The 13598-nt window shown below is 37.7% G+C and overlaps 1 protein-coding gene and 1 long non-coding RNA gene across 3 annotated transcripts in view; one reads left to right on the forward strand and one right to left on the reverse strand.

Annotated features, from left to right (window-relative positions):
* Window positions 1-12578, forward strand: part of LOC131973076 (uncharacterized) — a 139001-nt gene extending 126423 nt beyond the window's left edge. The window contains exon 3 of the long non-coding RNA XR_009394534.1: window positions 12492-12578. This is a non-coding gene — a long non-coding RNA (uncharacterized LOC131973076). The remainder of the gene's footprint in view (window positions 1-12491) is intronic.
* tdrd12 (tudor domain containing 12) overlaps window positions 1-13598 on the reverse strand; it is a 38412-nt gene that overhangs the window by 3745 nt on the left and 21069 nt on the right. For both annotated transcript variants that reach the window (XM_059334892.1, XM_059334893.1), the window contains 11 exons: window positions 13317-13456; window positions 12944-13170; window positions 11813-11894; window positions 10836-11017; window positions 9602-9809; window positions 8942-9034; window positions 8545-8705; window positions 7295-7582; window positions 5022-5089; window positions 4042-4123; window positions 3840-3953 (listed from right to left, as the gene is read on the reverse strand). In XM_059334892.1, coding sequence (XP_059190875.1) covers window positions 3840-3953; window positions 4042-4123; window positions 5022-5089; window positions 7295-7582; window positions 8545-8705; window positions 8942-9034; window positions 9602-9809; window positions 10836-11017; window positions 11813-11894; window positions 12944-13170; window positions 13317-13456 — 1645 coding nt within the window. The remainder of the gene's footprint in view (window positions 1-3839; window positions 3954-4041; window positions 4124-5021; window positions 5090-7294; window positions 7583-8544; window positions 8706-8941; window positions 9035-9601; window positions 9810-10835; window positions 11018-11812; window positions 11895-12943; window positions 13171-13316; window positions 13457-13598) is intronic.

Consider the following 13598-nt stretch of genomic DNA (forward strand, 5'->3'; position numbering starts at 1 on the left):
ACCAGGGGTGGGCAATTCATTTTCCCAAGGGGCCACATGACTAATACCACGAAGGTTGCAGGGGCCGGGCAAAAACTCTGAACTAAATTCTGCTCAATATTAATTTAACCGCTTTATAAAAGACAGTAAATTATCTGGTTTTGAGCTGCTACTGATAAGAATATGTTATGATGAGACTGTTAATGGGGAGTCAATCAAATATAGCAGTAAAAAGTAGTAAATACTCCAATCACGATATCACTTTTCCATTTATTTCAAACTCAACTGTAAATTACCTTTAGCAAGGTTCGTATATAGGATTTTTTTTTTCATGTTTGTAAATTTTCTAGGTGTTTTACAATGCTGAACAGTGATGCTTTTATTTTGAAAAGGTGCCGTCCAGTGTGAAACGGGTGCTTTCATTTTGAAAGGCAGGGACAGGAAATAACAGGTGGAGGTTAAATGAAAAACGAACGGTAAATAATAACGAGTGCGTAGTAATTCATATAAAGTTGATATAAAGTATGAAAAGGGCTTCTATAGTGGCTGACAGGACACAAGGTTTGTTAAAGTTTTTTTTCTTCTCTCATATAATATTAGTGGCTGTATTGGTTGTCTTAACTTAGTAAAAGTGCTTGTTTGCTAAAGCGCTAATGCTAATGTTTGTTATTGTTTTCCCACCTCGTAGCTCTTACGCTGGATTCACGAGGTGACCACGGAATGTCTTATTTTTATTTTCATGGAGCGATAAAAACAATAAAGAGCATGTATGTTATGCAGTAAACCAGTCATTTATTAACTTTATGCAAAAAGCAATACGTGTTTTTGACAAGGTACCGAGGTAACTCGGGTAACTCAGATATACACTACCGGTCAAAAGTTTTAGAACACCCCAATTTTTCCATTTTTTATTGAAATTCAAGCAGTTCAAGTCAAATGAACAGCTTGAAAGAGCACGAAGGTAAGTGGTGAACTGCCAGAGGTAAATAAAAAAAGGTAAGCTTAACCAAAACTGAAAGATAATGTACATTTCAGAATTATGCAAGTACCGGTAGACCTTTTTTCAGGGAACAAGAAATGGGTTAACAACTTAACTCTATGGAGTCTTGGGCTATTTTGTCCATTTTTTTATTCTTTTCATGTCTTTGTAAGTCATTTTGTCTCTTTTGGTGTCTTTTTGTGTCTTTTTTTTGGTCATTTTGTGTCTATTTTTAGTCCTTTAGTTCAACATAAAATGTGATTTTGAATCTTTTTTTTACTTTCAAAACACTATCATGCTCAATAAAGAATTTTAAATGTTGCAAATGTGCATTCATTTCAGAGTAGACTGAGACATTAAACTGCATCATTTTCAATTAAATTCTGGAAAAGTTGGTGTGTTCTAAAACTTTTGACCAGTAGTGTACGTAAATCGCCTTCAAAATATGTGGGCCGGACAGGGACAGCCAATGGGCCGGATGTGGCCCGCGGGCCGCCCAATGCCCAGGTCTGCTTTTGACTGATGTATTAAAACAGTTCAATTTAAAAAAGACATTCGATATCTTGAAATGGTTTGCTTATGACCCACAATTTACACAAAGTCAACACGACCATAGATTCAAGGAATGGACCTCTTTAGGGCTTACAACATACTATTCACTAATAAGTAAAGGTTCGGTTAGAAGTTTCCAAGATCTCAAGGATAAATTTGGTCTACAGAGCCAGGACCTCTTCAGATATCTACAAATAAGAGACTATATCAGGAAAAAATATATAAAAAAATATCAACCTGAAAACAATATTCTACAGGTATTTGTAAAAGCTTATAAAGATGAACCTTTTAAGAAGATAATTTCAAAATTATACACAAGTCTTCAATCTCTTAACAAAGAAAATGTATCTAACGTAAAATCAAGTTGGGAAACTGAAGGCAACGTCATAATCTCACAGGAGAACTGGAAGGAAAATTTCAAACAACAATGGAAAACAACAAATTCTCCACTTTTGAGAGAATATTCATGGAAAAATCTCATTCGCTATTTCTGCACTCCATATCAAAAGAGATCATATTCCAATCAGACAGAATGGAGATGTTGTGGAAGCAAAGAAGCGACTATCTTATATTCTGGTGTTGCTCTGTTGTGACCCCATTTTGGTTGAACGTACATCAAATTCTAGAGACTGTGGCCCCGTTTACACGAGGACGCTCGCAGGTGAAAACGACAAAATATTTTATCGGAAGTGCCTTTCGTTTAGACGGTGACGGCGTTTTGGGGGCTTAAAGACGCAAAAATCTGAAACCACCTTCCAAAGTGGAAAAGTTAAATCCTCTCCTCCGTAGTGTGTCGTCTACACTGACAAGACACAAAACTCTGATCTGATCTGCTCACGTCACGTATGTGTTTACGTCACATACATGCTCCAGTACAGGAAAATAAACAAACGTGGGATTATTTCCATGCGTCGGACCTTCAAGCTGCTCTGGCAGCTCTAATAAACTTACAGGAGTCTTTCCACCAAATGTACAGGATATGTACAGATAGTATTAGTGAACAGAGAAGGATCTGGAATTACCTCCATCACATTCTGGATGCAGCAATTGGTCGGAGGCGAGCCAGACGGCTGTGAACGAGACCTGGGAGATCTAGTGATGGTGGAGAACTTTGTGGAAGGAGTAGCTGATGAAAATGTGTGGCGTGAAAACTTCTGCATGCCCAAAGATGCTCTTATCGCTTTAAGTGATGCCGTCTGGCTGCATAGAATCCAATTTCACACACTTTTGCGTCACCGTATGCAGCAGATTTCCTCCCGAAAACGCTCGTCTAAACGAGGAATAAAAAGTGAAGACGCGGGCCTGTGTTTTCAACAAAAATAACTTTTTGTTTCAATTTGTTATATTTGGTGGATCTAGAGGAACTGGAGTGGAGGAATAAAGATAAATATTTACTTAGAATATTATTGGTGGCCTGTAAGAAATCAATAACAAAGAAATGGCTGAAGAGGGAGGCTCCTAGTGCAGATGAATGGATTGATATTGTGTACAGCATCTTTGTAATGGAAAGAATTACTTTCAATTTAAGAACACAAAAAGAGGTATTTATTGAAAATTGGCAAAAATGGATTACATACATCTCTACCATAAAACCGGATTTTAGGTAATCTCAGACTGGACGATCACAATACTTTCATTTCTTTGTACCTTTCCCCTTTTTATTTGATTTATTCATTTATTTTGGGGTGTTTTCCAATCTCCTTTTGTAGGCTTTAACTTTTTTCCTTGATATTTTCTGTATTTGTCTATAGGTCTTCATGTTGATTGTTTGTTTGTTCATTTCAAAAACCAATAAAAAGTAAATGAAAAACAAAAAAAGTCTATGGTCGCAACAAAGAAGAGTAATGGACTTTGTGAATGAGGTTTCCTGCATGCATCCCCTTATATCTAATCATCTACCTAGAAAACTGAACTGTGTTTGATGTGTTGCCAGCCGGTCATAATCAAGTATTTTGTTGTTTTGTTTAACCCATTGACGCCTAAAACTTCCTGTACCACCTCTGGGCAATTTTAAAATAACCCCCTAAAACCTGAAGTTTTTCTGGAAATTCAACACAAGTGTCAACGCTTCTACTATACTAAATAATAGATTTTCAGCCTCTGCAGCAGATAGAAATGAAATTCAAAAAGTATTTGAGAGCTTATACAAATACTACAAAACGACGTATCCGCTTTCCAGGCTTCAATGGGTTAAAGCACACAAACGCTGGCCATGCTGAACATGTACCCACTCCCACCGGTGTAAAGTGCTCTAGACAAAAAGCTCCACTTAGCGTTGGATGTCATGTGTACTAAGTGAGCAATCATTGGTGGTCTGCTCCTGACGGACCTGTAGACGACTCTGTCAGGGTAGAATTCACAGCGCTGACTCTCTGGGTTCATCAGCTTCATCGTCACCATCACAGAGCTGGAAGTCTGGTACCAACGGACAGGAGGGTGGAAACTGAAACAAACATATGCATCTACAGTTTAGTATTTGAAATTATTAAAGTAAAGCACAGAAGTTGTAATAGGAAGGAGTTATCTTGTGCCTTTTTGTGGAGTCATCACAGATTATCACATTAGTGCTGGTGAGCTGCTGGCTGTTGTTTTGATCATCACCTGGAGGCACACCTGAACACAGAGATCATGATTAGCCACCACAACATCTGTCTTAGTCACAGGAAATTAAATATGTCTAAATGTTTAAGGAGGAACAGAGTCTTGTTTTCACTCTCTTATCGTTACAAGGAAAATGTACTAAAAGTGACAGTGGGATCCAGTTTTAGGAATATCGGAACATATTATCTACAGTTTAAAAACCCCTTACAGCAGGGGTGTCAAACTCTGGCCCGCGGGCCAAATTTGGCCCGCAGTGTAATTTTATTTGGCCTGCGAGGCAATACCAAATTATTATATTATTATTGTACTATAAAAGCTGACCCACCAGTATTATACGGCACATTTACCGCTAATACTACAAATCCCACAATGCCCTGCTGTTGTTTTGGCGCGTCAATCAGGACAGGACCCAGAAACGCTCCTCTGTGACAGTCGTCATAGCAACCTCAAGCTAGAGCTGTCTCCCAGCTACCCCTTCCCAAAAATGCAGAAAAGAAAGGCAGAATTTATTAACCTGTTGAAAAAGTTTATTTAGATATTGAAATCAGAAGGATGCAAATAGAAAAGAGGCATACGATTTTTATTTAATTTTTATTTAATAAATTAATGACATTGATGTGTTTTTTATTTGAAATTTGTTTTTGCATGTCTGCACTATTTAGTTATATATTGTATGTTTATAAGCGTTGCTGGTTCCATATTTAATGTTAAAGCAAAACATGTTTGGTATATATTAAAAGGTTTATTTGTTCAATGTTGGCCCGCGATTTTATTCAAGTTTTAAAATTTGGCCCATTGTGTATTTGAGTTTGACACCCCTGCCTTACAGTGTCATAATAACCGAAAAAGTGTGATGTATGTGTAATTATGCAGTTTGGACACTATTAGGATAGACTTTTATTTTTTTTACCATTTTCAATGAGGTTGAGTCTGGCAGTCTGGCTGGTCGTTGCGCAAAGTTCTCCTCCATCACTGATCCTGTGAATCAAAATCATAAAGCTTCGGTTGGGTTCCCCTTTTAGAAAAAAAAATAGATACTAGAGATATTAATGTCTCTCAGAGTTTTTCTGCTCTACCTCATGATACATGTATGTTTAATATTTGTGACGGTTTATTATTGATATGTTGCTTTTAAATGTACTTTGTTCTTAGGTGTCAGTGATTCTTTCTAAATAAATAGTTCAACTAACTGAGACACTGAAGCTTTATGCGAAAACGTCAACAAACACTCAAATTTAAAATAAAAATGACATTTGCTCCAGACATACAAAAAGAGAAGGCAGTTTAATGTTCAAATCTTATAACATCACAAATATCAACTAGGATAAAATGTGCTGTGGTTCTGAAAGTTGGCTGGGAAAACCCTTCTTGTCAAGACAGATGCACGTTTAGTAAGAAAAGTTTAGGTTAGATTAAACTTGACGGGGATAAAGGTGCAGTTGAACCAAAGTGTCTGAATGAAGAAGAATGCAGTGAAAACTTTCCACAGCACTTAGGGACTATTTAGTAAAACTTTCTTCACAAAAAAACACAATTGAGCTAAAATAATCAATTAAAAAAAAAAGAAAAGAAAAAAAGAAAAGTGAATGGATGGAAGAATAATCAAAATATATATAAATAAGACACTTGTAAGCCTTGGAAGAAGGTCTCTCTTGTGTTTATCTTCCCAAGGAAAACTTCAATTGTACTAAACTTCTTTGGATCTTTTCCTTGTCCATTGGAGAGGTGTCATAATATGTTTCTTGTTTTATATATATATATATATATATATATATATACATACACATAAACATATATATATACACAGTACTGCGCAAGGGTTTTGGGCAGGTGTGGACAAAATGCTGTAAATTAAGAATGCTTTCAAAAATCAGATTGATGAATTTTTATCAAAAACAAAATGCAAAGTGAGTGAACGGAAGAAAAATCAATATCAATATTTAATGTGACCACCCTTTGCTTTCAAATCAGCATCAATTCTTCTAGGCCAGCGGTTCCCAAACGTTTTTAGCCGCGCACCCCCTTCTATGTCCCAACCGTGTTGACGCACCCCCAATCCCCCACACCTTCAAAAAAAACAAAATGCAATAAGCTTTTTCATAGCCATATTAAAGGCGGCTTGTTTAATCATGCTTAAATGAGAACACATATAATAAAATAATCACCATCACAACAGTTTCAATATAATGCAACATAGTTATGCGCAAGCTTCCACTTTTAAGAGCAAAGAGGATGATGACAGGCTCAGGATCAGAGGCAGAAAGCACATAAGTTGGGAAAATGTTATAATATTTTGAGCCACGTTGAACAAAAATTGCAGCAAGTTTAAATGAGTGTGGAGCTAAACAACCCGTCATAATCGCATCATCATCATAATCATCAATCATAACACAGGTTGGAAACATGGAAGAAGATAACTTCTTCTACGCTTCATTTTAAGATGAAGTGCATTTTGAATAGCTTGCATTTATTTATTAATTAATATTACAGTTTTTGATTTTACATTTTACAAAGGAAATGTTTATTTACACTTCTTTATTGTGTGGGGGGAAATAATGTAATTGTGTAATTATCAGACCGCCATTACATTTTTCATCTCGCGCACCCCCAGGGGTCCACGCACCACACTTTGGGAATCCCTGTTCTAGGCATTTGTTCACACTGCCTAGGACTTTTGGACAGAACTGTGTATATATATATATATATATATATATATATATATATATATATATATATATATATATATATATATATATATATATATATATATATATATATATATATATATATATGTGTGTGTATATATATATATATATATATATATATATATATATATATATGTGTGTGTATATATATATATATATATATATATATATATATATATATATATATATATATGTGTATGTATATATATATATATATATATATATATATATATATATATATATATGATGAATGATGTATGATGAAAAAATGTAAAAATAACGAGAATCTAGTCAGAATGAGAAAAAAGTTGAAGTCACATGAAAAAAAGTCAAAAAAAATAATCAATAAAGTAGAAGAATTAACAAAGAGCCAGACAAGACTGAACAAATGTTACCTGCAGATCGCACAGTTCTGGAACCAAAAAACGGAAAAGCCAAAATAAAGTCCAACTATTGTTTTGCATATGAAGTGACCAACCTCCTCATTTGCTCAGCTGGCTCCAGATCAGCAGTGTTGGTGTTTCTCTGTCCAATAGCTTCGTGGCTATTCAACAGGGGTTTTTGATCACACGCTGAAACCGGGTGGAGTTCTGCTGCTGGTGGTGCTGGGACCAGAGACTGCATCATTGAAGATACTGGACTAAGTGGCTCGAATGGCTCGAGGTGAGGAAGGTCGGCGAGGACCTCAGCCGCTGTGAAGGCTTTAGCCAGAACTTCCTCCTCAGCTTTGATCCTGACCTCCAGAGACACCGGGCCATCCCCCACCCTACAAAAACGCTGCTTCATTAATCATAGTGGAGGTGGATAATATCTTCTGACATGTATCTACCGTAATTTTCGGACTATAAGCCGCGCCTTTTTCCCAATTTTTCGATTCTGCGGCTTATATAACGGTGCGGCTAATCTATGGATTTTTACAGCTAACGGCCACTAGGTTACCTCCTAAATCTATGGATTTTACAGGTTACAGTCCACCAACTTTAACTCTATGGGCTCTATGACCGGTCCGCCAGGAGCGGCGGACTCCAGCAGGAAAAGCTGGAGGCAGGTGTACGTACCAGATCGGCTCGGGGTCCTTCATATACTTTTAAGCTATTTTTCACTTGTCTGTGTGTATTTGTGTCAAAAGCTACTTGGTTTGTCGGAGTCGCCGTGGTAATTGAGCCTTTTCTTGGTCAAAATAATTGAATTACCGTAATTTTCGGACTATAAGCCGCGCCTTTTTCCCCATTTTTCGATTCTGCGGCTTATATAACGGTGCGGCTAATCTATGGATTTTTACAGACGAAGGACGAAGGACCAGGAGCCAATCTGGCAGGGCGCCGGAAAAGAGTGAAACAGGTAGCGCGCAAAAGTAAAAGTGAAACCGAGAATGGTACGAGAGACAGAACGAGAGACAGACCGACATTACGAGAGTGAGATAGTTTGTGCAAAGGAAGTTTTCATGCACAAACCCTCATTATGGAAAACAAACGTAGAAATGCATATGATGCAGCTTTTAAGTTAAAGACAGTCAATCTGGCTGTAAAAGAAGCTTCCTCAAGCAGCCATCTCTTTCCCCACAATCCCCTCTGTGCACCAACCCTTACATATGGTAATTAAACATTAAAACACCTGCGGCTTATAGTCCAGTGCGGCTTATATATGTACACTTCATTCAATTTAGCTGCTGCGGCTTATACTCCGGTGCGCTTTATAGTGCGGAAAGTACGGCAAGTGTTTTCTTACCCAGAGTTGTGACCTGTCTCCTTGCTGCTCTGCTGGCAGAGCGCCTTCAGCAGGTCCAGATGCTCCGGGTTGCTGACTCCCATCCCCGAGTTCAGGATCTCCGACTGCACTTTGTATTCATTGATCACAGTTTTCATACCTGGCACCTGGGTCACACGGACCTCAAAAACAAAAACAAACATTTTCTGGTACCAAATGCATCAAAAACAGTCGAGTCCAACATTAAACTTATTGTACAGAGTGAAATTTGCTGAAAAACAAAAAAGGAGTTTGAGCTACTCTAGATTTCAGAGATACCTTAAACTGTTAAAAGTGGACAGTGCACACTTTGCATCCGTTTATTAATTCAGATTCTTTATCTCTCGATAAGTGACATGATTGATAGGTAAACACCTACCATCGGATCAACAAAAACAGTGTTTCCCAGACTGAAAACTGCTCTGGCTCGGTGCTGCAGACCTCGGATCTTCAGGCTGATCGCTCTGGTGGCCTGTGGGCACAGTTACAGATGAGAATTAAATCAAGGTTTTTGCCAGCTTTGTGAGTAGGACGACTGTGGAGCAGCTGGAGGTCAAATGAATGAATTAACGACATGAAGTTATTAGAGTCTGGACTGTCTAAGTCAGGGGTGTCAAACTCAAATACACAATGGGCCAAAATTTAAAACTTGAATAAAATCTAATAATGGTAAATACCATTGTATTTGCCTCGACATTTAGCTGATGTAAATTTCACCTCAGCAGGTTCCTTTTTTATGGCAGGAGGAGGCATTTCTCTTTCCTTACTTTTAGATGAACTCAGGCAGGAGATTCATTTTGCCATCTTTTCAAAATATAGCCAATAAAATCTATTGTTATTAGTATTGCCTCATGACTGACGAAAAATGTCCCTTGTTGTGTGCAGTATAATTGTGATGCATCGCAATGCATTGTAGAATCGAATTGAATCGAATCGAATCGTTACCTGGTGAATCGTAATCGAATCGTGAGGGCAGGGCCAATGCACACCCCTAATTGTCAAGCTAGGAGTAAATTAGTAGAGGTGGTGAGCAGGATACCTTGGGGTGCCAGTTGGTCTCTGCGTCCACAGGCTTGACCCGGCAGACGATGATCTCCACGGCCTGGCCAGGCAGAGAGTGGAACTGCTCCGGGAGCTGGAGGAGCTGATGGGCTTTGACTTCTTCCTCCTTCCCCACATCAATAAACCGAACAAAGACGCTGAAAAACAGCCGGTCACCTCTGTCTGGGACAGACAGGATCTTCACCCTGCCACAGGGAGCACACAGTGTTGATAAAAACCATTTATCTAGGGATTACTGTTGCCATATGTAAAATGGGCTTCAGTTTACTTGTTACTTGCTTCACTAACAGAGAACATCATTTTAAAAACAAACAGCATTTGGGCTTGAAGTGTGGTATCTGAAATACATGTTTCAAGTAGGGGTGCACCGATCGATCAGCGCGGATTTCCTTAATTTTGCGGGATCGGCGATCGGCCGATTCCTTTACATCAAACCGATCTTATCTACCTAGGTAATAGGCCGGAGGCCGGCTCGTTAAGAAGAGCCGCTGTTAGAGGCAGTTAGCTACAGTTAGCTCTGTCGCAGTACAGTGTGTATGTGCTAACAGGCTAACAGTTAGCTCTGTCGCAGTACAGTGTGTATGTGCTGCTGCGCAGGTGTTCACTTAGCGATCTCTGTTTGTCCCGCCCATAGACTGCCGTGGAAAACCCTCTCCCCCGTGTGTTTCTTCTTCTACAGTTTGGCATCTAGTGTGCCACACTGTATCATCAAATGCTGCGCTGCCCCCGTGTGGAAGGCACCAGTAATACAACTTTTTTTCTTCCAGATATGATGAACTATTCGATTTTTTTATGATTTAATGAATTCGAATATTCGAAAATTGATGCCCTCCCTAGTTGTCTGTATGTTGTACAGAAAAAACACTTAATTTATGGTTGCAGTTTTTTTGTTAGTTTGTCCTGTAAATTGTTGCTATTTATTTTAAGTTCAATATTTTATTAACTACCTCAGGCATTGTGATTCCCTTTATTTGTTAAAGAAAAATACTGCTGTGTTATTATTTTTTCAATATAATAAGATTTAAACATTGAAGGTGTATGCTGTGAGATATGAAAAAAATCGGTATCGGCCAAAATCGGAATCGGCAGGTCAGGCTTTTTAAAAATCGGTGATCGGCCAGAAAGTTGCAATCGGTGCACCCCTAGTTTCAAGCCTGCAAATCTCCTGCTGCTTTCCCCCGTTAAAGTCTTATTTTGATTTGGTGCCAGACCTGTGGAAGACCTCGTCCTCCTGCACGGCGTATAAGCCTCCCTCCAGCACCTCCTCGGCTCCAGGCTTCTTGTCAGCATAGTAAGAAGTCAGCTCAGACGCCATGCTCTGGAAACCTCCGTCCTCCTTCTGGCCAATACGACCGTAGAACACTGATGCCGTCTTTATGTAGAGAGGCACAACCTGGGAGCATCAGACAACACAGGTTAAATTAATCAATTATGGAGATTGGTGTAGCAACAGACAACACTATGGTTGTTTTATTTAAAATATTTTAAAGAAAGGAGTTTTAAACCAATTGTTTTTGTGATTCATTAATCCCCTTGCTGGCCAGGGACTGTGTGAGGGGAATTATTTGATTGATTGAGAATTTATTTGAACACAAAATAAAAGATGAACATTTAAAAACAAACGAACAACAATAAATACAAGACAACAATACAAATGAAACAACAAAAAGACTCAACACTTATTTGTGTTCAAAAGGAGTGGGAAGAAGCCAAAGCTTATTAAATCCCACCCCTTCTCCCTATGTTAATTTACTATATTCAGTTATATAACAATAATATTTATATATATGTATGTATAACACATAGTAATGTAGTTTATAAACTCATTATTAACACACATAACTTGTTATTAACTTACAAACACATAAGTACACATACACCCATGTAGTCATAATGAGACAACAATGAACAAACAACAATAACACACAAAAAAGAAAAAAATAGTAACAATCTATTTATTATTATACAGTGAGCATCTGTTTGACATCAGCATCAGGTTGTAGAAAAGTGTCATTTTATTTAAATGCAAAAATCAGAAGATAGAGTTCAAAGAATGAGATTTTAAACATGATCTTTGTAAACAGTAGACTCAAATTGATCTATTTTTTTCCGAGCAGAAGAGACTGATGCCAAGCTCAAATAAAAAGTACACACAAACAAGTACAGACAATGATTTAAACGTCCTTACTTCTATGACTCCTGAAGCAGGAAGCACAGACTGATCCAGCTGGGAAATGAACCTGTGACGATCAGGACACACACTGCTGTCTCTGCAGAGGGAAATCACCCAGAAATACATTATGTGGCTAATGCATCAAATGACTAAATGTGTTTAGACCGGTCCAGACTGGGGTCAAAAAGCCACTGGGTCTTCCTGTGTGATGATTATACTGAGCAGCCCACACAGCGTAATAAGACTTTTTCTACCCTTTATAGATAACAGGATATATATGTACACTACCGGTCAAAAGTTTTAGAACACCACAATTTTTCCAGTTTTTTATTGAAATTCAAGCAGTTCAAGTCAAATGAACAGCTTGAAAGGGTACAAAGGTAAGTGGTGAACTGCCAGAGGTAAATAAAAAAAGGTAAGGTTAACCAAAACTGAAAAATAATGTACATTTCAGAATTATACAAGTAGGCCTTTTTCAGGGAACAAGAAATGGGTTAACAACTTAACTCTCTGGAGTCTTGGGCTATTTTGTCAATTTTTTAATTCTTTTCATGTCTTTGTAAGTAATTTTGTGTCTTTTTGTGTCATTTTGTGTCTTTTTTTAGTCATTTTGTGTCTTTCGGTGTCTTTGTTTGTCATTTTGTGTATTATTTTGGTCATTTTGTGTCTTTTTTTAGTCATTTTGTGTCTTTAGGTGTCTTTTTTGTCATTTTGTGTCTTATTTTAGTCCTTTAGTCCAACATAAAATGTGATTTTGAATCTTTTTTTTACTTTCAAAACACTATCATGCTCAATAAAGAATTTTAAATGTTGCAAATGTGCATTAATTTCATAGTACACTGAGACATTAAACTGCATCATTTTCAATTAAATTCTGGAAAAGTTGGTGTGTTCTAAAACTTTTGACCAGTAGTGTGTGTGTGTATATACATATATACATATATATACACATATTATATATATATACATATTATATATATATATATATACACACATATTATATATATATACATATTATATATATATATATATATATATATATATACACATATTATATATATATACATATTATATATATATATATATATACAAATAAAACAATCCACAAAGCAGTTTATCATTATTTGAAGAGGTGGAGAAGCTTACTTGCAGACTCCAAAGCTCTTGAGGTAGCTGCAGAGAGGTTTGTTTGTCTTCTGTTCCTCCCTGACCACATTGACGCCTTGAGCAAAGGACAGCAGCTCAGCGGGCAGCAGGGCAGCAGTTCGCTCCAGGTAACGCAGAAGCCCGACTACATGGCAAGCGTTCCTCTCAGAGATCAGAAGCACAGACCTGGTGGGATGAGGGCTTGCGGCTTGATCCTGGGAAGTAACCTTGGATAGAAAATCAGTAAACAGCAATTTCAACCAGGGCACCTTTAAGCTGCAAACATGGATACTGAAATTGCAGCTCAGTCATTGCAATTGATCGATTGCACAGCAATAGAAAGGTTTTAGCAACCAAATGCATTTGTCCGTACTCGCTCAGAAATATTCCTGAAGTTCGCAGCCATACTGAAGAGTCGGCTGCCGAATACTTTGGGAGAAGTGGGAAAGCCATAGTGGACCACACAAGTCGCATCTCTGATTCCCAGACACTTCAGACACTCGTTGGTGGTCACTAGAAGTCAGAAATCAAACATAACAGATGTCAAAAATGACAGCAGCACTGGTAATTTTCAGGGAAAAGATTCAGTCAATGGCTCTAAATGTATTTATGATTGATGATAATCTACCGTAATTTTCGGACTATAAGCCGCGCC

This window comes from Centropristis striata, chromosome 6 (genome assembly GCF_030273125.1).
Source record: "Centropristis striata isolate RG_2023a ecotype Rhode Island chromosome 6, C.striata_1.0, whole genome shotgun sequence".
Classification (NCBI taxonomy): Eukaryota; Metazoa; Chordata; class Actinopteri; order Perciformes; family Serranidae; genus Centropristis; species Centropristis striata.